The sequence below is a fragment of the Sylvia atricapilla genome, chromosome 31 (assembly GCF_009819655.1).
Source record: "Sylvia atricapilla isolate bSylAtr1 chromosome 31, bSylAtr1.pri, whole genome shotgun sequence".
Taxonomy (NCBI): domain Eukaryota; kingdom Metazoa; phylum Chordata; class Aves; order Passeriformes; family Sylviidae; genus Sylvia; species Sylvia atricapilla.
In genome coordinates this window covers 136,833-158,396 of record NC_089170.1, presented here as the reverse complement: position 1 = coordinate 158,396, position 21,564 = coordinate 136,833, and the positions used below count along the sequence as shown (strand labels likewise).

The following is a 21,564-nucleotide window of genomic DNA, read 5'->3' as shown; positions in this document are numbered from 1 at the left end:
AACAGACCTCCCCTTCCCGCCCCTGCGCGACGAACAATGGGCAATCGCGTGACGTCACCGCCCAGCGGAAGTGGCGAGCGCGGGGGCTGCCGGGATCGGGGCGGTGGTTGCGGAAGTGGCGATCGATCCCGATCGGCTCCGATCGGCTCCGATTGATCCCGATCGATCCCCGGTCCCCCCGCCGCGATGTTCTTCACCTGCGGCCCCAACGAGGCCATGGTGGTGTCGGGTGAGTTCGGGGGGCCCGGGGGCTCCTGGGGATCCCCCAGAAACTCCCGGAAACCCCCAAAATCTCCCCAAACTCCCGGGAACTCCCAGAATTCCCACCAAAAATTCCTGGAAACTTCCAGAATACCCCCAAATCCCTTCCGGGAACCCCAGGAATCCCCCCCATAAAACCTCCTGGGAACCCCTAAAACATCTCCCCCAAAACTCCCGGGAACCCCCAAAATCCCCCCAAAGCCTTTCAGCCTTTCTGGGACCCTCCCAGAATACCCCCAAAATTTTCTGGGAGCCATCAGAATTCCCTCCAAAAACGCCCAGAATCCTGCAAAAACCCTCCAGAAAACCCCTAGAACCCTAAAATTCCCTGAGAACCCCAAAACTGGGAACCACCCCTCGGGACTCCCAAACCCACTCTGGGACTCCTTGGACCCCTCCCAACCCCCCCAAACCCTCCTGGGTCCCCCCCATCCATTTCCCCTGCCTCCCTCGGGACTCCTGGGATCCCCCATGAATTCCTCCCCCCAAAAACTCCTGGGGGTCCCCCCGACCCACCCAGCCCCGCCCCAAACCCCTCCTCGGACCCCTCACGCCACTCCTGGCGATTCCTGGGGGTGTCACCCTGGCCCCCCGCGGGGTTTTAGGATTTCCCCTGGAGTTTTGGGTTGTCCCCCTCCCCGGGTTTTGGGGTCCCCCCGAGCTCTCGGTGTCCCCCAGGTTTCTGCCGCAGCCCTCCGGTGATGGTGGCGGGGGGCCGGGTGTTGGTGATCCCGTGCCTACAGCAGATCCAGCGGTGAGGAGGGGCCGAGGGGGGCGATTTGGGGTTCGAGGGGGGAGGGGGTCCCTCGAGATTTGGGATGACCCCCCCGGGCTCCCCCCAGGATCTCCCTGAACACGCTGACGCTGCCAGTGCGCAGCGAGAAGGTTTATACCCGCCACGGGGTGCCCATCTCCGTCACCGGCATTGCCCAGGTAACCCTGAAACAGCCCCAAAATCCTCCATCAGAACCCCCAAAGATCCCCTAAAAGTTCCCTCCTGGACCCCCAAAAACCCCTCATCAGAACCCCCCAAAAGTCCTCCAAAAATCCTCTTCTATACCCCCAAAAATAATCCACCCTTGAAACCCCCCCAATATACATCCAGGACCCCCCCAAATCCCTCCAGGGTCCCCAAAATGCCCCTCGGAACCACTAACCCTCCCTGGACTCCAAAACCCCGTTAAGAACCCCCCAAATCAACTCAGAAGCCCCTCAAATGGCTCTTTGGGAACCCCCAAAATCCCCCTCGGGAGCCCCAAATCTCCCACTCGGGTACCTCAAAACCCCACTGGGACTCCTTAAAGCACATTTTGGACCCCCAAAAGTCCACTCAGAACCCCCCAAATCCCCCTCGGGACCCCCCAAATTCCCCCCTGGGCCACCCCCAAACCCCGGGCTCCCCTGCCCGAACTAACCCGGGTGGCGTTGCCCTTTTAAGGGAGGTGATAGTGGGGCCCACGAAATGGCGTTCTTAAAGCGGTGATGGTCACGGGAAGAGTAAAACAACGCAGGGGAAAGGGAGGGGCCCTTTAATGGGAGTTTGGAACAATTTAAAGGGTTAAAAGGACATTTAGGGGGAGGGAATCCCATAAAAGGAGCTCGAAGTTTTGGGGATCCCCAAACCCCAGGGAGGGAAAATCCCCCTTAAAAGAGGCTTGGAGAGGTGGGGACCCTAAAAAATCCTCACGGGGGGGGGGACCCCTTAAAAACCCTTTAAAAGCCTTTAAAAATCCTTTTAAAACCTTTAAAAACCCTTTAAAATATTTTATAGACCTTTAAAAAAACCTTTTAACCCCCCTATTAAATGGCTAAAAACTTTTAAAAAGCCTTTAAACACTCTTAAAAACTCTTTAAAAACATTTTAAAAATCTTTTAAAAAACGTTAAAAAACTCTTTAAAAATGTTTTAAAATCCTTTAACAACCCTTTAGAAATCCTTTAAAAGCCTTTCAAAAACCCTTTGAAAACCCTTTTCGAAACCTTACAGAACCCTTTAAGAACCATTTAAAAACCCTTTAAAAAATACAAAGGGTTCATGATGGGGGCAGCCCCCCTAAACGCTTCTTAATTGGGTCAAGATCTAACTTCTAAAGGGGCTTGGGGACCACAAAATCCCATTAGAGTGGTCCAGACGCCACCTCCAAAGGGGTTTTGGTGGGGGGGACCCCTTTAAGAGGGGCAGACCCCCACACACACAGTGGGCTGGGGGTTGTGGGGACCCTCAAGCCCTCTCCAAGATGAGACCCTTCAAAGGGCACTGCCCTGTTGGTGCCCACCTTGCCAAGCAACTAGCCTTTTAAAAGGGCAATGCCACACCAGCCCCTTAAAGGGACTGTGCCAGTTTTGGGGGTCCTGGGGATGGCTGGGGGTGTCCCCAGGTGATCCCAGCCCCTCCTCCCCGCAGGTGAAAATCCAGGGGCAGAACAAGGAGATGCTGGCAGCCGCCTGCCAGATGTTCCTGGGCAAGTCAGAAAGCGAGATCGGCCAGATCGCCCTGGAGACACTGGAGGGCCACCAGCGCGCCATCATGGCCCACATGACCGTGGAGGTGGGGCTGGGAGGGAGCCACGTGCACTTTGGGGAAGCCATGTGCCTCCCAGGACACCTACTTCGGATCCAACCAAACTGCCCCCTAAGATGGGGTGTGGCCCCTTTAAGAAATCCCAGATCTGCTTGGAAGGTCCATTGGCTCAGAAGCCACATCCCCGAGATGGACACGGCCCCTCGGGGACCATTCACCGCTCCCCCGTTGGGATGCCATGTGGCCCCTCAAGAGACCCCTCCCCCATTTGACCCATGAGCCCTGACCCTTGAAATGCCCCACTCCAGAGAAGGACACGCCCAGTGGGCAAACCACGCCCCCCTAAGGCACCACCCTTATGCCAGAGCCACACCCCCAGGTCCAAGCCATGCCCACCTGGCACCACCCATTGCCTCAAGCCACACTCCCTGTCTAAGCCTCACCCACCAGCCCTTTTTGTGCTAAGCCCTGCTTTCTTTTGCCCTGCCCCTTAGAGCCCCACCCTCCTCAGCCCCGCCCAATTTAATCCCCACTCCTCAGGCCTCATTCTTCTAAGCCTTGCCCTGCTAAGCCCCACCCCTGCCCCACCAAGACATGACCTATTTGAGCCCCACCCTGCTCAATCCCACTCCTCTGGGCCACACCACAACAAGTCTTGCCCAATTTGAGCCTCACCCCTTTGGGCCCCACCTCACTAACTCCACCCCCCTTGAGCTCCACCCTGCTTGAGCTCTGCCCCTTTGAGCTCTGCCCCTTTGAGCCCTGCCCCTTTGAGCCCTGCCCAAATTGGGTGTCACCCTTCTAAGCCCCAGCCCCGACCCTGCCCAGGAGATCTACAAGGACCGGCAGAAGTTCTCGGATCAGGTTTTCCGCGTGGCCTCATCTGATCTGGTGAACATGGGCATCTCTGTGGTCAGTTATACACTCAAGGATGTGCACGATGAGCAGGTAAGGATGCCTGGGGGACGCCTGGGCACAGCTGGGGACAGCTGGGATACACCTGGGAGATACCTGAGCTATTGCTGGGCACACCTGGGGGCACTTGGGGACAGCCAGGATACACCTGGGACACCTGGGATACCTGTGGGAAAGCTCTGGTATATCTGGGATACACCTGGGGAGACCTGGGACACAACCAAGCCACACACTGGACATACCTGGGACACACTTGGAGATGCCCAGGGACAAGATAGGGAGACCTGGGACACACCTGGGAGATGTGGGGGAGCCTAAGACACACCTGCGACACACCCTGGGGCGATGGGGTGACACAGGAGTGACACAGGTGTGCCCCAGGTGACACAGGTTTACCTGTGGTTTACCATGCAGGATTACCTGCGCTCCCTTGGCAAGGGCCGCACGGCACAGGTCCAGCGCGACGCCCGCGTGGGAGAGGCTGAGGCCAAACGCGACGCCGGGATCCGCGTGAGTGACAGTGGGGACTGCTGGGGACAGCTGGGCACACCTGGGGCACCTTCTGATCAGTCACCCCCAGTATTCCCAGTATGCCCCAGTGCCCTCCAGTGCTCTCCCTGTGGCCCCCAGTTCATCCCAGTGCTCCCAGTACCCGATACCCCGGTACCGTGTACGTGCTGCTCTCCCAGTCCATCGCAGTTCTCCCAATGGCCTTCCAGTCCCATCCAGTATCTCCAAGTCCACCCCAGGGCCCGCAGTATCCCCATTCCATAAACTCTCTCAACATCCCCAGTGCTCCCAGTACCCCCAGTACCCCGTTCCCAGTGTTCCTGGTGCCCTCCCAGTGTCCTCCCAGTCCCATTCCAGTTCCATCCCAGACCCTCTCAGTCCCTTTTAGTAACCCCAGTCCCTCCCAAGTCCCTCCCACTATTCCCAGGCCCCTCAGTGTCCCCACAGGAGTGTGAGTGGGGCTGGAGCAGGTGTCTGCCCAGCTGCTTAGCGAGGAGGCCACAGCCCCACCAGTGCTCCCAGTGCTCCCAGTGCCCTATTCTCCAGTACTCTCAGTACCCCCAGTGCTTCCAGTCCCTCCCAGTAACCCTGGTGTCCCCACAGGAGGCGCGGGCACGGCAGGAGCAGGTGTCAGCACAGCTGCTCAGTGAGGAGGCCACAGCCAGGGCCCAGCGCGACTTCCAGGTGGCCCAGGCTGAGTGTGACGGAGCCGTGAGTGCCCGCAGGGCCACAGCAGAGCTGGCCTTCCAGTTACAGGTGAGAAACATCTGGGACAGGTAACACAGCTGGGACAGGAAATGAACACCTGGGACAGGGAACACACTTGGGGGGGCTGGAGTGGGGGCTGAAGCTCACCTGGCTCACCTAGGACCACCCCAGAACACCTGGAACTTCCAAATCCCGGAGTTGGCCCCAAATTTGGGTCTCTTGGGTCACCTGAGGACTGCCCCCAGCCACCTGAGCTGCCCCTCGAGACACCTGGACCCCTGCCTGCTGTCACCTCTCCCTGTGTTCCCAGTGTCACCTGTCCCCTCATCCCTCCCCTGATGCATTTGGCACCTGTCCATGGTATCACCTGTCCCTGTGTCCCTCCGCCATGGATTTGTCACCTGTCCCCATGTCCCACCCCTGATGGTTTTCTCTTGTCCCCCTGTCCCCATTGTCACCTGTCCCGTGTCCCCAGCAGGCAGTGTGCTCTCAGCAGACCGCCGTGGTGCAGTGGGGCAAGGTGTCCCTGCGTCACCTGTCCCGTGTCTCTGGCAGGCGGCGCGCTCGCAACAGGCCATTGCGGCGCAGCGGGGCGAGGTGGCGCTGGTGGAGCGGGCACAGCGGGCACAGCTGCAGGAGCAGGAGGTTGGGCGGCGCCGCCAGGAGCTGGAGGCCACTGTGCGTAAACCGGCCGAGGCCGAGCGCTACCGGCTGGAGCGGCTGGCCGAGGCAGAGAGGTGAGGCACCGCCCCTTTAAGGGAGGCCACGCCCCTCCATGGACGAGCCACGCCCTCCTCCACTCAGGTTTGGAGGTGTTTTGAAGGGTCCCATCTCTTTAAGGAGAGGCCACACTCTCACTGAGACTTTAGTCAAGCTGTGGGCCTTTTAAGGGAAGCCACACCCCTTGAGCAAGAAGCCACACCTCCCAGTTAGCCACCATCACACCTCAGTCGGCCCCACCAGTCTGTCTGTAGCCATTGCCCTTTAAAGAGACACATTGCCCCAATTGGTGCTGTCATTGCCCTTTAAAGACGAATTTTTCCCTTTAAAGAGAAGCCACGCCCACTTCAAATAGGCCACACCCTCGTTCTGTGGGCCCACTCATATTACAGCATTGCCCCTTTAAGAACAGCTCTGCCCTCTGACTTGGCGCCCCCTACAGGACACAGGTGCTGCTGCAGGCTGAGGCTGAGGCCGAGGCCCTCAAGGTGAGTCCGGGGGCTCCCAAGGGGGGTTCAGGGGTCCCAGACAGAATTTGGGGGGTCCCAGGTGAATTTTGGGGCATCTCAGGTGGGGCTTGGGGGGTCCCAGGTGAAGTTTGTGGCCCCAAATCTGGAGTTTTTTGGGGTTCCCTGGGGCATTTTTGGCTCTCCTGGAATTTTGGGGGGGTCTCGATCCCGTGTTTGGGGTTCCCAACCTCATTTCCAATGTCCCCAGTCCCATTTCTGGGGGTCCTGAACCCACTTTTGGGCTGTCCCAGGTGGGATTTTGGGGGTCCAAGTTCTGACATTTTTGGGTTCCCTTGGTGTTTTTGGGTTCCTCCTCATTCCTGGGATTGCGGTGTGTCCGATCCCGTCTCCGATGTCCCCAGTCCCATTTTTGGGGTCATGACCACGTTTTTTGGGGTCCCAATGCCGTTTTGGGGGGTTTTGTTTTTGGGGTTCTGCCCTCATTTTTGGGTTCCTGATCCTGTTTCTGGGATTCCCAATCCTGGTTTTGGGGTCTTGATCCCATTTCTGGGGTCCTGAGCCCATTTTTGGGTTTCTGACTTTTTTTGGGGGGGTCCCATTCCTGGTTTTGGAGTTTCCAATTCTGGTTTTGGGTTCTCAGTCCCATTTTTGGGGTTACTGAACCCGTTTCTGGGGTCCCAGTCCCACTCCCGGTGTCCCCTCAGGTGACAGGCGCTGCCCGTGCCGAGGCCGTGTCTCTCCGTGCCCGCGCTGAGGCGGCGGCGGCGGCGGCCAAGGCCGAGGCCTTTGGGCAGTTCCAGGACGCAGCCGTGGTGGAGATGGTGCTGCAGAGACTGCCCCAGGTGAGGACATGGGGACACTGCAGGGACTGCCACAGGTGGGGACATTGGGTCATGGGGACACTGCAGGGACACTTGGGGACACTTTGGGGACAGTGGTGGCACTTGGGGGCATTTTGGGGACATGGGGACATCATGGGGACATTTAGGGTGGCATTTCTGGGGACAGTTTGGGGACAGTGGCACTGTAGTGGTGGCACTCTTGGGGACATGGGGAAGGCAGTGGCACTTTGGGGACACTGGAAGGGGTGGTGGTGGCACTTGGGGACAAGATGGCACTGCGGTGGTGGCACTTTGGGGACAGAGTGACATTTGGGGACATTTTGGGGACATGGGGATGGTGGTGGCACTTTGGGGACAGTGACATTTCAAGCTGACACTCTGGAGACATTTTGGGGATGGTGGCACCTTGAGAGCACCTTGGGGATATTCAGGGGCCTGGGGAGGATGGTGGCACCTTGGGGACACTTGAGGAACACTTTGGGGACACTGGGGAGGGTTGGGGTCTTTGAGGGGGAATTTGGAGGTGCCGTGAAGGAATTTGGAGGAATTCGGGGCAATTGGGGCAATTTGAAGAGAGATTTGGGGTCCCTAAGAAAATGTCCCCAAAATTTGAAGGGTCCCTGGAGGGTTTTGGGGTCATTAAGAGATTTTTGGGATTTGGGGGGGATTTTGGGGAATTTGGGGTCTTAAGGGAAGATTTGGGGGTTCCGTGGGGGGATTTTGGGGTCACTAAAAAGGAATTTGGAGGATTTGGGGGTCTTTAGGGGGGAGTCTGGGGACACCCAAAATTTGGGGGGGTTGGGATTGTTTAAAGGGATTTGGGGTCTCTTAGGAAGGATCCCTGAAATTCGGGAATCTGCAGAGGGATTGGGGGGGGTCTGGAATTCCGGAATTCTGGGGCGAAATCTGAAAATCTCGCTGGGAAATCTGCAGATTTTGGGGAAAAAACCTTGGGGCTAAAACCTGGGAATTCGAGGCTGCGATTTGGGGATTTCAAGGTGAAATTGGAAACGTTGGAGGAAAATTTGGAAATTTTGGGTTTGAAATCGGGGAGTTTTGGAAAAATCATGAACTTGTGGCTAAAACCTGGGAATTTGGTCAGGAATTTGGGGATGGAAGTGGGGGATTTGGGGCTGGAGTTTGGGAATTTGGGAATTGTGACTGGAATTTGGCCTGGTCCCGGGCTCCTGGGGGCACAGGTGGCCGAGGCAGTCGCGCAGCCACTGCTGGGGACGCGCCGGGTGACGCTTGTGGGTGGCTCCGGGAACGTCGGAGTGGCCAAAATTCCCTCGGAAATCCTGGATTTGGTGACGCGGCTGCCGGGGGCTGTGGGAGCGCTGGCCAAGGGATCCCAGGTGAGGTTGGGGGATTTGGGGGGGATTTTAGGGGTCCTGGGTGAGGTTTGGGGGATGCTCAGAGGGATTTTGGGGTACATTTGGGGGATTTAGGGAGTCCCAGGTGGATTTTGGGGTGAATTTGGGGGATTTTGCGGGGTTTGTGGCTGCAAGGAGTGTCTAGGGAATCCAGGAGGATTTTGGAGGTCACTGAGGGGATTTTGGGGTTCCATGTGAAGTTTGGGGGCGTTTACATGGATTTTGATGTAATCTGGGAGGTCCCAGGTGGGATTTGGGGTGAATTTGGGGATATTTGGTGTCCCCTGGGGGGAGATGACACCCCCAGGTCCCCCCTAACATCCCCCCCCGCCTTTGTCCCCTCAGGTGACCCCAACAGAGGCCGAGGGCAACACCACCAAAATGTCCCCTAATGTTCTCAAAGTGTCTCCGAGCGCCACCTCCTAGTGACATCAAAGTGACTTCAACGTGTCTCCAGGTGCCACCACCCTCCCCTGGAACCACCGGGACCCCGCTGTGTTCCCAAAGTGCCACCCAAGTGCTACTAGTCCCTGATGCCACTGTGTCCCCAAAGCACCGCCTGAGGCCACCAAGGTGCCACCGGCCCCAAGGTACCTTTCTCCTCCAAGTGCCACTTCTGAAGTGCTAGCGTGTCCCTATGGTGTCACTGTCCCCAAGGTGCCACCTCGTCCCCACTGTCCCTGCAGTGTCACCACTGCACTTGTTGCCATGTCCCCCAGGTGTCCCCAACCTGCCACTACCCCATGGCAGCATCCCCAAAGTGCCACCCCCAAATGTCACTGTGTTTTCCTCAACGTACCTCAGTGTCCCCAAGGTACCACCACTGCAGTCACCCTGTCCCCAAAGTGCCACCACTGCAGTGCAATCATGTCAATGAAATGTTCCCAAAGTGCCACTACCCTGCTGTCACTGTGTCCCAAAAGTGTCCCTGTGGTGCCACCACCCCTGGTGCCACCCTGTCCCTAAAGTGTCCCTAAAGTGCCACCACCCCCAGTGTCACCATGTCAATAAAGTGTCCCAGAGGTGCCACCACAGCAGTGTCCCTGTGTGCTTTAAGTGCCACCAGCCCTGCAGTGTACCCAAGGTACCACCATACTCACCTTGGTCATGTCCATAATGTGTTTTCAAGGTGCCATCCCTGAATGTCATCATGTTCCTAAAGTGCCACCACCCCTAGTGTCACCGTGTCCCCAAGGTGCTGCCACCCCCCAGTTTTTTGAAGTGCCACCTTGTCCCTAAAGTGTCATTCTAGTGTCCCCACCCAACGGTGCTGCCACACTCGAGTCACCAAGGGGACGCTGGGGACCCCTAAGGGACGCGGTGACACCCTGGGGACATCCAGGGAGGAGAGGACATGGAGGAGCACCAAAAGGGACAAGGGAGACCGACACCCCCCCCCCCCCCCCCCCCGCCAGATGACATCGGTGGCCCCCTCCCAGTGACCCCCAAGTGACACTGGGGACCCCCAGGTGACAGAGGTAACAATGGGGACACCCCAGGTGACACTGGGGACCCTGAAGTGACATTGAGACCCTGGGGGGCCAGGTGACAAAGGTGTCCCCCGGACTTTCCAGGTGACCCCGAGATCCCTCCCAGTGACCGCCAGGTGACAATGGGGACCCTCAGCTGGGGACATCCCAGGTGACATTGGGGCCCTCCAGGTGACCCTAAAGTGACCTTGGGGACCCCCAAGTGACCCTGGAGGTGACAAAGGTGACCCAGGATGTGACACCCACGGTGGCTTTTCCATCCCGAGTTTATTCTGGACCCGGGGGCGACTTTTCAATATGAAAAACGAAAGAAACGGGGAAAAAAAAAAAAAACAATAAGAACATCCAAAAATGGGAGAGCGCGACCAGGAAAGGCGACAGAAATTGGGGAGGAACGGACAAAAAATGGGGAAAAGTGGAAGAAAATCGGGAAAAAATGAACGAAAACTGAGGAATAAAAATGCAAAATGAGGGAAAATGGGCAAGCAAAAATAGAGAAAAATGAACGAAAAATTGGGAGAAAGGAAGCAAAATTTGGGAAAACAGGACTGGGCTGAGAGCAGCCAAAAATGGGGAAAAAAACAGCAAAAATGGGAAACATGGAAAGAATGACCAAAATAGGAAAAAATTACCAAAAATAGGGGAAACGGACCAAAAATTACCAAAAATGAGGGAAAATGACAAGAAACAAAAGCGAGGGGATAAAAGGAGGAAAATGAACCAAAAATGGAGGAAGTGACAAAAAAAAAGGGAGAAACCCCCCAAAAACTGGGAAGAACAACCCAAAATTAGGGAAATGGAGGTAGAGGGGCATGGGGGAGGGGACAAGAGGCCAAGGTGGCAGCTGGGGAGGGGTGGAGGTGGTTATGATGATGATGATGGTCAGGGCTCTTCCATGATGAAGATGAAGGTCAAGGCCCAACCATAATGAAAGTCAAGAGCTCTTCCATGATGATGAGGAAGATGAAGGTCAGCAACTCTTCCAGGATGAGGGTGAAGGTTAGAAACTCTTGAAGATTCCTCCATGATGACGAAAGCCAGGGGCTCTTTGAAGCTCTTCCATGATAATGATGATGATGAAGGTCAAGGCCAACTGACCAGCCCTGATGAAGACCAAGGGCTGAGGATGATGAAGATTGAAGACCCTCCAAGGACCACAACAAAGGCTCAGAGCTCCTGGAAGCTCTGTGAGGAGGTGGATGAAGGCCAAGAACCCTTGGAGGACAATGATGAACTCTGGGGACTCTTCGACGATGATGAAGGCTGGAGACTCCTTGACAACGACGAACCTTGCCGATTCTTCAGTGATGACGAAGTTGGGAGCTCTGACCATGATCAGGTTTGGAGACTGTTCCATGATGACGAAGGCTGACGACTCCTCAAGAACGACAACGATGAAGGATGGGGGCTGTGAGGACAACACTGAAAGTTGGGGACTCTTCAATGCTGATGAAGATTGGGAACTCTTCAAGGACGAAGATGACAGAAATTTGGAGCTCTGAACCATGATCGAGATTGGAGACTCTTCCAGGATGACGAAGACCACGGACTCGGTGATGATGATGATGACTATGAAGGTTGAAAACTCTTTAAAGATGATGAAGACTGGGGAACCATGAGGACAATGCTGAAGGTCGGGTGAGGACTCCGCTGCTGCTGCCGCCGATGACCAAGGCCAACACTGACGATGATGATAAAGGACAATGACACCGAAGGCGCCGCCCACCGGTTGACGCCTCTCTGGGACAACACACCGGGAAGGGGAGGGACTCTGCAGAAGCCCCTCAGGCCTCCTCTTCAGCCTCCTCACCGAAATCCTCCTCCTCCTCGGCCGTGGCATCCTGGTACTGCTGGTACTCGGACACGAGGTCATTCATGTTGCTCTCGGCCTCGGTGAACTCCATCTCATCCATGCCCTCCCCCGTGTACCAGTGCAGGAAGGCCTTGCGCCGGAACATGGCCGTGAACTGCTCCGAGATGCGCTTGAAGAGCTCCTGGATGGCCGTGCTGTTCCCGATGAAGGTGACGGCCATCTTGAGGCCACGCGGCGGGATGTCGCACACGGCCGTCTTCACGTTGTTGGGGATCCACTCCACGAAGTAGGAGCTGTTCTTGTTCTGCACATTCAGCATCTGCTCATCCACCTCCTTCATGGACATGCGGCCGCGGAAGACGGCGGCCACGGTGAGGTAGCGGCCATGGCGGGGGTCACAGGCCGCCATCATGTTCTTGGCGTCGAATACCTGCTGGGTGAGCTCGGGCACGGTGAGAGCCCGGTACTGCTGGCTGCCACGGCTGGTCAGAGGGGCAAAACCCGGCATGAAGAAGTGCAGCCGTGGGAAGGGCACCATGTTCACCGCCAGCTTGCGCAGGTCCGCGTTGAGCTGGCCCGGGAAGCGCAGGCAGGTGGTGACACCGCTCATGGTGGCCGACACCAGGTGGTTGAGGTCGCCGTAGGTGGGCGTGGTCAGCTTGAGGGTGCGGAAGCAGATGTCGTAGAGCGCCTCGTTGTCGATGCAGTACGTCTCATCCGTGTTCTCCACCAGCTGGTGCACCGACAGCGTGGCGTTGTAGGGCTCCACCACCGTGTCCGACACCTTGGGCGACGGCACCACGCTGAAGGTGTTCATGATGCGGTCGGGGTACTCCTCACGGATCTTGGAGATCAGCAGCGTGCCCATGCCCGAGCCGGTGCCCCCGCCCAGGGAATGGGTCAGCTGGAAGCCCTGCAGGCAGTCGCAGCTCTCGGCCTCCTTGCGCACCACATCCAGCACTGAGTCCACCAGCTCTGCTCCCTCCGTGTAGTGACCCTTGGCCCAGTTGTTGCCAGCGCCGCTTTGGCCTGGAAAAGGGGGAGAAAGGTTTGGGCTGGAGTCTTCAAAACACCTCTGGGGACCTTCAAACCACCTTTGGAGATCCTCAAACCACTCCTGAGAACCTTGGGGACCTTTTAATCACCTTCGGAGACCCTCAACCAAACCATGCCAACCTTGGGGACCTTCAAGCCTCTGTTCGGGACCTTGAAAACCTCTACCCCTGCTTTGAGGACCATCAAACCACACTGGAAACTCTCAACCCAACCCTGACGACCCTGGAGATCTAAAAATCATCTTTTGGTATCTTCAGCCCAACCCTGGGGACTTTCCAACCACTTCTGGGACCTCTGATACCACCCACCCCCCTGTCGTGGTTCAGCCCCCCCATACAGTCATCCCTGGCCTGGGTGTTGGCGGCGTCGCTATGGCCTAGAAAAGGGGTGGAAGGGTTGGAATAGGGGTCTTGGAGACCTTCAGATGATCTCTGAGGACCTCAAACCACCATTAAGGACACCTAAACTCATCTTCAGGGACCTGCAAACCACTTAGAGAGACCCTCAAAACCCTGAGTTCAAGGAATCTTTAAACCACCTTTGGAGATCCACAAACAACCTCTGGGAAGCTTCAAAGGGTTTTTGGGGACCTTGTGAACCTTTACCCCTGCTGAGAAACCTTCAAACCACCTTGAGGACCTTCAAACTATCTCTGAGGACCCTCAAACCACGTTGGGAACCCTCAACCCAACCCTGAAGACCCTGGAAATATCAAAAATCATCTTTCGTGATCTTCAGCCCAACCCTAGGCACCTTCAAACCACCTTTAGGGACCCTTCAGACCATCCTTGGGGAGTTCAAGAACCTCAAGCCCACCTTGGGAAGCCTCAAAATCACCCTTGGGGACCTGTGATCCAGCCCTGAGGATCTTTGGGACCCACTTCTGAAGACCCTAAGAGCACCCTTGGGGACATGCAAAGCATCTATGGGGACACTCAACCCACCCTTGATGACCTCAGGGACCCTCAGACCATCCCTGGGGACCTTCAAAGCATTTCTGAGGAGCTTGGGCAACTCTGACCAATCTTAGGGACCTTCCTGCCCCTTTGGGGGCCTCAGGGGCCTTCAATCATACCTCGGGGACAACATGGGGACTCCCAAGCCCATCCATGGGGACCTTTGTGCCACCCTTGGGTCCTCCAACCCCACCTGGGGACACCTGAGGATCTTCACCCCACCCTTGGGGACCCCTCAACTCCACCCTGGGGACATTTGGAGACCCTCAACTCCTCCTTGTGAACATTTAGGGACCCCCTCAACCCCCTCTTTGGACACCTTCACCTTTGAGGACACTTGAGAACCTTCAACGCCACCTTGGGGGGACACATAAGGATTTCCACCCCCACATGGAGACCTTCAATCTTTATCTCTGGGGACACCTGAGGGCCTTCAAACCCACCTTGGTGGGACACTTGAGGAGCTTTGTGCCACCGTTGGGTCCTCCAACCCCACCTTGGAGACACATGGGGACCCTGATCTCCCCTTTCAGACCCTGCCACTCCTTGAGGCCACCACCCACTGTGCCAGGTGTGTCCCTGAGTGTCTGAAGTGTCTCTGGGTGTCCTAAATGCTCCCATGTGTCCTTAAGTGTCCCTGATGTCCCTCAAGTGTGCCCAGGTGTGTCCCAAATACCTCAAGGTGTCCTTCATGTCCCCAGGTGTGTGTCAATGCCCTCACATGTCCCCAGGAGCCCCCAGGTGTGTCTCACACGTGCCCAAGTGTGTCCCAGGTTGTCACTCACCGAAGACAAAGTTGTCGGGCCGGAAGATCTGCCCGAAGGGGCCGGAGCGCACCGAGTCCATCGTGCCAGGCTCCAGATCCACCAGGATGGCCCTGGGCACGTACTTACCCCCTGGGAGAGACCAAAAATCACCCCAAAATCACTCAGAGTAACCACAGAAATGGGAAAATTCACCCCAAAACCACCAGGGCAGCCCTGGGCAGGAATTTACCCCCTGAGGAAGGACCAAAATTTGAGAAATTCACCCCCAAACCACCCAGAATTAACCCACAACCACCTAAATTACCTTAAAAGCACCCAGAATTACCCCAAAACGGCCAAATTGCACCCAAAAACCACCAGGATGGCTCTGGGCTTGAATTTACCTTATGTGATGTCACCAAAAACCAGAAAAGTCACCCCAAAACCAGCTAAAATTAACCCCAAACCACCCTGAAGTACCCTAAAACCACCTGAATTACCCAAAAAACACAAATAATTACACCAAAATTGCCTGGAAATACCCCAAATCACCTGGAATTACCCCCCAAAACCAACAGGAAATACCCTAAGACCACCCAGAATTTACCAAAATCCACTCAGAATCACCTGAAAACACCTGGAATTCCCACCAAAACACCCCAAACCCAAGAAATTACCTCAAACCACCAGAATTCACCGCAAAACACCAAAATTATCCCTAAAGTACCTGGAATTACCCCTAAAGCACCTGGAATCACCCCCAAAATACTTAGTTATCTAAAAGACACCCAGAATTACCCCCAAAACGCTCAGAGTTAACGCACAAATACCAAAAATCACCCCAGGAAGAGCCACAATTATTCCCAGAATATCCCAAACCACCCCAAAAATACCAAAACTGCCCCCAAACACCTGGAATGACACCAGAAACTGACCCCAAAAGAACTAAAATCAGCCTGAAAAAAACCAAAATTACCCCGTAACACCCAAAATCACCCCAAAACTATCTGGAGTCATCTCCAAACCACCAAAAATCCACCTAAATTCACACAAAAACCATCTCATAATTATCCCAAACCACCCCAAACCCACCCAAAAAATCACTCCAAACCCACCCAAAATCAAATCCAAAACACCCCAAAACAGACCCAAATACCTAAACCCCGAAAGTCATCTCAAACCAACTTCGAAATACTAAAATATTCAAAACCACTGTAAATCATCCAAAATTACCTGCATCACCCCAAATTACCTAAAAACCCAGACTACCACAAACTCAGCCCTAAAGCGCCCCCAAAATGCCCAAATTCACCCCCAAACCACTTCATATCACTGTAGAACATCCAAATTTGCCCCAAAATGAACCCCAGAACCTCCCAAATCTACCAAAAACTGTCCAAACCCAACCCCGAAACTACCCAAATAACCCCAAAAATATCCAGGATCACCCCAAATAGACCTGAAAACCACCCAATCCCCCAAAACTCAATCCCTTATCACCCCAAAATGCCCAAATTCACCCCAAACCAGCCCAAATAACTTTAACCCGCCAAATCGCTCTAAACTTCCCAAATCGCACCCCAAAAATCCCCAAATGCAACCCTCCAACCTCCCATACCCCACCCCGAAATCCATAAATTCAGACCAGACCACCTCAAAAAGGCCCCCAGCACACCCCAAACATAACCCCCCAAATCTTTAAACTGGCCCCAAAGCTGCCCAGAATGAGACAAAGGGACAGAGAAGAGGACAAAGGGATAAAAGACAGGTGACACTGGGGGTGACACCAAGGAGGGTCACAGAATTGGGGGTGACAATGGGAGGAGACATCAGGGGGATCACAGGCTGGGAGGTGACAATGGACAAGGTGACACTGGGAGGCTCACAGGGTGACACAGAAAGCAGTGATGGACAGGGTGACACCAGGGAATCCCCAGGGTAGAGGTGACACCAGGAGATGACACTGCAAGGTCACAGGACTGGGATGGCACCAGGAGATGAGGTGACACCGGGTGGGGGGGGTGACAGGACAAGGTGATACCACTGGAGTGACAAAGGAGGGGGTGGCACCCAGGGACACAGGAGATGAGGTGACAAATGGTACAGACACACTGACACTGAGAGGAACAACAGGACACGGTGCCACAGGGGTGATAATAGACAAGAAGGTGACACTGGAAGGAGACACTGGGGACAGAATGACAATGAAGAGGATAAAGTAATATGGGGGGGGGGTGACGAAGCAGGGAATGGGGTGCCAAAGTGACACTAGAAGTGACAAAGTAACAGCAGAGGGAGGTGACAAAGCAAGGTGACATTGAAGGGCATGACAAAAGCCACTAAGTGCCACCCAACACCTCCCAGCCACCACTGCAGTGACACAATGGGGGAGGGAAGAGCAGAGGAGCCCCGGGAGATGGTGACAGCTGTCCCCAGGTGCCACCAGGTGTCCCCACCTGTGGCCTCATTATAGTAGACGCTGATACGGTCGAGCTGCAGGTCACTGTCCCCGTGGTAGGTGCCCGTGGGGTCGATGCCATGCTCGTCGCTGATCACCTCCCAGAACTGTGGGGACATAGGGACAGCGTTTGAGGAAAAACCTGGTGATTTGGGGAAAAGCCTCGAGGGTTTTGGGAGGAAAAATGGGAATTTTATGGGGTTTTGGAGCATGGTCTGGGGTAAAAGGGGCAGGGCTTGTGGAGGGGAGAGCAGCTGGGCCACACCCACTTTGCTACAACCAGGACCTCATTCAGGGGGAAAAAATGGGGATTGGCAGGAGAAAAATTGGGATTTGAAGGGGAGAAATAGGAGCTTGAGGGTGTGGTCTGTGGAAAAAAAAAGTGTGGGGCTTCTTAAAGGGTGGGATCAGGGATCACATTTTGGGAGAAAAAACAATTTGGAAAAAAAAGAATGGGGATTTTAGAGGGGAGGAAATATTGATTTTTGGCTGGGAAATGGGGATTTGAGGGCATGGTCTGGGGTTTAAAGGGGCAGGGTATAAGGAGGAATGGGGTCAGCTGGGCCATGCCCATCCCAGATACATTTCTGGGGAAAAATGGGAATTTTGGGGAAAAAGAACTTGGGAGATTTTTGGGGTGGAATATGGGGATTTGAATGGGTTAAAGGAAGGCTGGGGGTGTGGGGCTTAAGGAAAAGAAGGGGTTTATCAGCCATGACCACTTTGCTACACCAGATTTTGGTGGAGAAAATGAGGATTTGGGGCTAAGAAAAGAATGGAATTTTAGGGTAGGAAATGGCTGTTGAACAGCATCAAAAAACTGGGGGGTTATGATAAATTTTAAAGGAAATGGAGGCGTGGTCTGGGCTAAAGGGCATGAAGCTTGTAGGGAGTGGGGCCACACCCAGTTTGCTACACCTGGGATTCATTTAGGGGACAAAAAGGGGATTTGGGGACCTTAAAGGAAAAATGAGATGTGAGTCTGGCCCCGCTTACCTCCCTTAGGCTGCTTTTTTGGGGGGAAAAACAAAGGATTTGAGGGATTTAAAGGAATTCGGGAGCGCGGCAATGTGAGGGGTGGGATCAAAGACCTTACCCACAGTCAGGACCAGATTTGGGTTAAAAAAATAGGGATTCTGGGACCTTTAAAATAAATTTATAGCGTGGTCAGGTCGTAAAAGGGTGGGGCTACAACCCGCAGCCACCCCACTGCTTTTTTTCTTTGGTGTAAAAAAGGTGATTTTTGAGACTGTTTCTGTGGTTTTGTGGTGCGGCTGTGAGGGGGCGTGGCCCTGCTCCCTCAAAAGGGCGGGAACGCAGAAAAACGGCGGCAAAACGTTCAAATTCAAACCAACCCGTCCAAAAGCAGCTTTTTGCCCCCCAAATCGGCACTTTCTGGAGCCAAAACAAGGATTTTTTTCACACAAAATTAGCTCGGGGGGCTTTTAAGTTTTGTATTTGAAGGTGAGAACCCCACAAATGTGGGGGTTTGGGGTTAAAATGGGCCCTGGAGGGAGAGCAGGGCGCATGGCCTTAAGGGACAATGAGGTAAAAAAAGGCGATTTGGGGGCTAAAGAGAAAAAATGGATATTTTGGAGCTGCGGAGGGAGAAATAGGGTTAAAAAAATAATTTGTGTTAAGACCTGGTAATTCTGCGATCGACAATTTAAAAAATGCAAAAAATAGTGATTTGAGATTAAAATGACGATTTGGGAGATTATGTAAAAACTGTTTTTAATACGCCACTATTTCAGGTCTCAGAAGGAGAATGGGATTTGGAACATTAATTTTGGAGCCAAGAGAGAAAACGGATTAAAAATCAGCAATTTGAGGCTAAAAGAGGAATAAATGAGCTTAAAAATGCTGATTTTGGAGCAGAAGAAAGGAATTGGTTAAAATTCACCGTTTTAGTGGGTTGTGGGCAAAAATGGGTTAAAGACAGATATTTGGGCTGGGGAGAAAAATGGCTTACAAATGGGAAATGTAGGAATAGAAAAGCTCCAAAATGTCTTAATTTGAGGTTAAAACATTGAGATTTGGGGCAAATGAGGAAGAAATTGGGTTTTAAAAGATCAAATTTGGAAACAATCTGCTTTTTTTGGGCAAAAAAACCCTGCATTTTAGAGCCTTGGAACACAGTAGGTTAAAAAATCACTATTTCTGGGTAAAAGTGTGGATTTGGGATAGAAATTAGGAGTTTAATGACAGAAGTATAGATTATTAGGAGAAAAATAATATTTAATGGTAAAAATTGCAAATAGTGGGGTGAAAAATGTAGGTTTGGGGCAAAAATACCATCTTTTCAGAGCAAGTTTGACCTTTTAAATGTTGGCATTTTCTGTAGAGTAAAAAACCGTTTTTGGGCCTCAAAATCATAATTTTGGTTCAAAACCTCCTTTCCAGAGCTAAAAAAAAAAATCTCATTTTGGGGTGTAAAACTCCAATTTCAGGGGTTTTGGAAAACAAAGGGTTTGGTTTGGGGCAGAAATTGTTTAATTAGGGGGCAGGAAATGCGGTCTGAAGACACAACGAAAAAGATTTGGGTCTGATAATGGCCATTTTTGGACAAAAAGTGACATCTGAAGAAGAAAAGAATGAAATATGGGGTTTAAAAAGGCCATTCTGAGGGTTCCCCATTCAGGGGAAAAAAAAGATTTCTGGAGCGGCAAAATGACGTTCCATTGTAAAGAAATGTAAATTCCACGGCCTAAAACAATGCTTTTTAGGCAAAAATCGCCAATTTGTGCTAAAAAGAATGAATCTCAAATAAAACCCGTTATTTTGGAGCAGCAGCAGTGATTTTGAGGTTAAAAGAAGCAGATTTGGGAGGACAAAGCTGCAATTCTTCCCCCGAACCTCCATTTTGGGGCTGGAAACCTCCATTTTGGGGCTGGGAACTCCCTCCGTGCTGCAAAAAAACCTCGACTTTAACCAAAGTTCTAGTTTTAGAAAATAAATCCATCACTTTATCTCCTCAAAAAATCCATGTTTTGGCGATAGAAATCTTATTTGTGGAGAAAAATGTTATTTAACACTAAAAAGATGCTGAGCTGGAGCTGCAAAACTCCATTTTGGGGCTGGGAAAAAAAGGGTTTGGGGACAAAAAGCTGCATTTTAGCAGCAAAACCCCTCATCAATAATTAAAAAATGAGTCTAAAATATTAAGATTTTAGAAGTAAAAGTATTTTTTATGGAATAAAATAAATAATTTTTAGTGGTAAAACGGGTATTTAAGGCAACGAAGTTGATTCAGGGGAAGAAAAACCTTATTTTGGGGGGGTTCAATGTTCCAATTTAAAGATCTAGAATATACATTTAAGGACTAAATAACGAACTGGGTTTTTGTTATGATACCCGTGGTTTAAAAAAAGCTTAAAAATTTTTGTTTTGTAACAAAAAAGTCATTTTTCAGAACAAAACCCCCTGGTTTTGGATCAAAAAAAAAGGAAACACGCCTCTTATTTATGAGCTAAAAACCTTTACGGTGAACATTAGACCACTTTTCTGTGGGTTGAATCCTCCCATTATCGGGACTGACCTTTCTGGGCACGACGCCCCATTTAGGGGTCAAATATCTTCACTTTGGGTCACAAAATCCGCATTTTGGAGGAAAAATAGGACGGGTTTGTCGGGCAAATCATCGATTTTAGGGGCGGTTTTGACGTGCTATCAACGATTTCGGGTATGAAAAAGCCAAATTTAAACCAGGATGTTTAAAAACCAGAAGCAAACCAGGTTTTAAGTTTCATTAGGAACAAATTACTGTAAAAATTTTTATTCTGTCGTTAAATCCCTTAATTTCAGGACTTTTCGCCGCCATTTTGGCGCCTTCCACGCCCATCCTCGGCTAACCCCCCCCCGCCCCCGATCAGGGGCAAAAAGCGCTATTTGCAACCCAATATTTTACTAAAATTTCAACGAAGTAGGGTAAAATCATTATATTTTTTTTTTTTAGAACGCCCCAAAAAGAGCGATTTTGGGGGCAAACCGCCGCGATTCGGGGGCGCCGCCCTCAGCCGCCATTTTGCGGCCGCGTGGGGGGGGGGGCGCATCCGACCGCCGAAAATCCTCATTGAGCGACAGAATCTCCTTGTTTTAACCCCAAACCCGCCAAATTCAGCACCGCCTCCTTCCCTTAGAGCTTCTTCTTCGGCGGGAAAACGCCGATTTTGGGGAATAAACGCCGCGGTTTGGGGCACCCTTTGTCTTGGCGCGCGAGGGGTGGGGGGGCTCTTAAAGGGGCAACGCCGCCTCGGCGGGGAAGGTAGGAGGGGCCCGCCCCGCTCACCTTGGCGCCGATTTGGTTGCCGCATTGGCCTGCCTGGATGTGGACGATCTCCCTCATGGCGACGGTGGAGTCTGGCGGGGGGGCTCGGGCCCACCCGGACGGCGCGGAGGCGCTCGGACAATCGGATAGAAAAAAAAAAAGCAGAGGCGGCGCGGCCCCTTTAACAGCGGAGCGAAGGCGCGAGCTCGACGGCGGCGAAAATGGCGGCGGGCCACGGCCCCGCGCGCGCTCATATAGGACAAAGCCGCGGCTCCCATTGGTCAGCACCGCCCGCTTGCTGACCTTTTATTGCTTAACCTTGCTGTCAATCCAGTACTCTGTTCTTCCATTGGTCAAACTTTCGTAAGCTCTTCCCACTGGCGCTCCGGGTATCCCGGAGGACCGCCCGGCCCCGTCTCTGTGGTCTGCCGATGATTGACGGGCGTGCCCGCTAATGGA

At 53.2% G+C, this 21,564-nt stretch overlaps 3 protein-coding genes across 3 annotated transcripts in view; 2 read left to right on the top strand and 1 right to left on the bottom strand.

The window, feature by feature from the left end:
* LOC136373112 (zinc finger protein 3-like) overlaps nucleotides 1–21,564 on the top strand; it is a 65,776-nt gene that overhangs the window by 6,333 nt on the left and 37,879 nt on the right. The gene's annotated exons all lie outside the window — the stretch shown is intronic.
* Nucleotides 96–9,353, top strand: FLOT1 (flotillin 1). Its single transcript, XM_066338056.1, has 12 exons — nucleotides 96–229; nucleotides 940–1,015; nucleotides 1,104–1,194; nucleotides 2,665–2,808; nucleotides 3,610–3,729; nucleotides 4,111–4,206; nucleotides 4,810–4,962; nucleotides 5,470–5,651; nucleotides 6,077–6,122; nucleotides 6,809–6,946; nucleotides 8,146–8,301; nucleotides 8,665–9,353. Exons 1-12 carry the CDS (start codon nucleotides 187–189, stop codon nucleotides 8,743–8,745), a joined length of 1,326 nt encoding a protein of 441 aa, XP_066194153.1. The 5' UTR covers nucleotides 96–186; the 3' UTR covers nucleotides 8,746–9,353.
* Nucleotides 10,058–21,330, bottom strand: LOC136373108 (tubulin beta chain). Its single transcript, XM_066338055.1, has 4 exons — nucleotides 21,127–21,330; nucleotides 16,837–16,945; nucleotides 14,420–14,530; nucleotides 10,058–12,651 (listed from the first exon to the last, which is right to left on the bottom strand). The coding sequence occupies exons 1-4, from the start codon at nucleotides 21,181–21,183 to the stop codon at nucleotides 11,594–11,596; spliced, it is 1,335 nt and encodes a 444-aa protein (XP_066194152.1). The 5' UTR covers nucleotides 21,184–21,330; the 3' UTR covers nucleotides 10,058–11,593.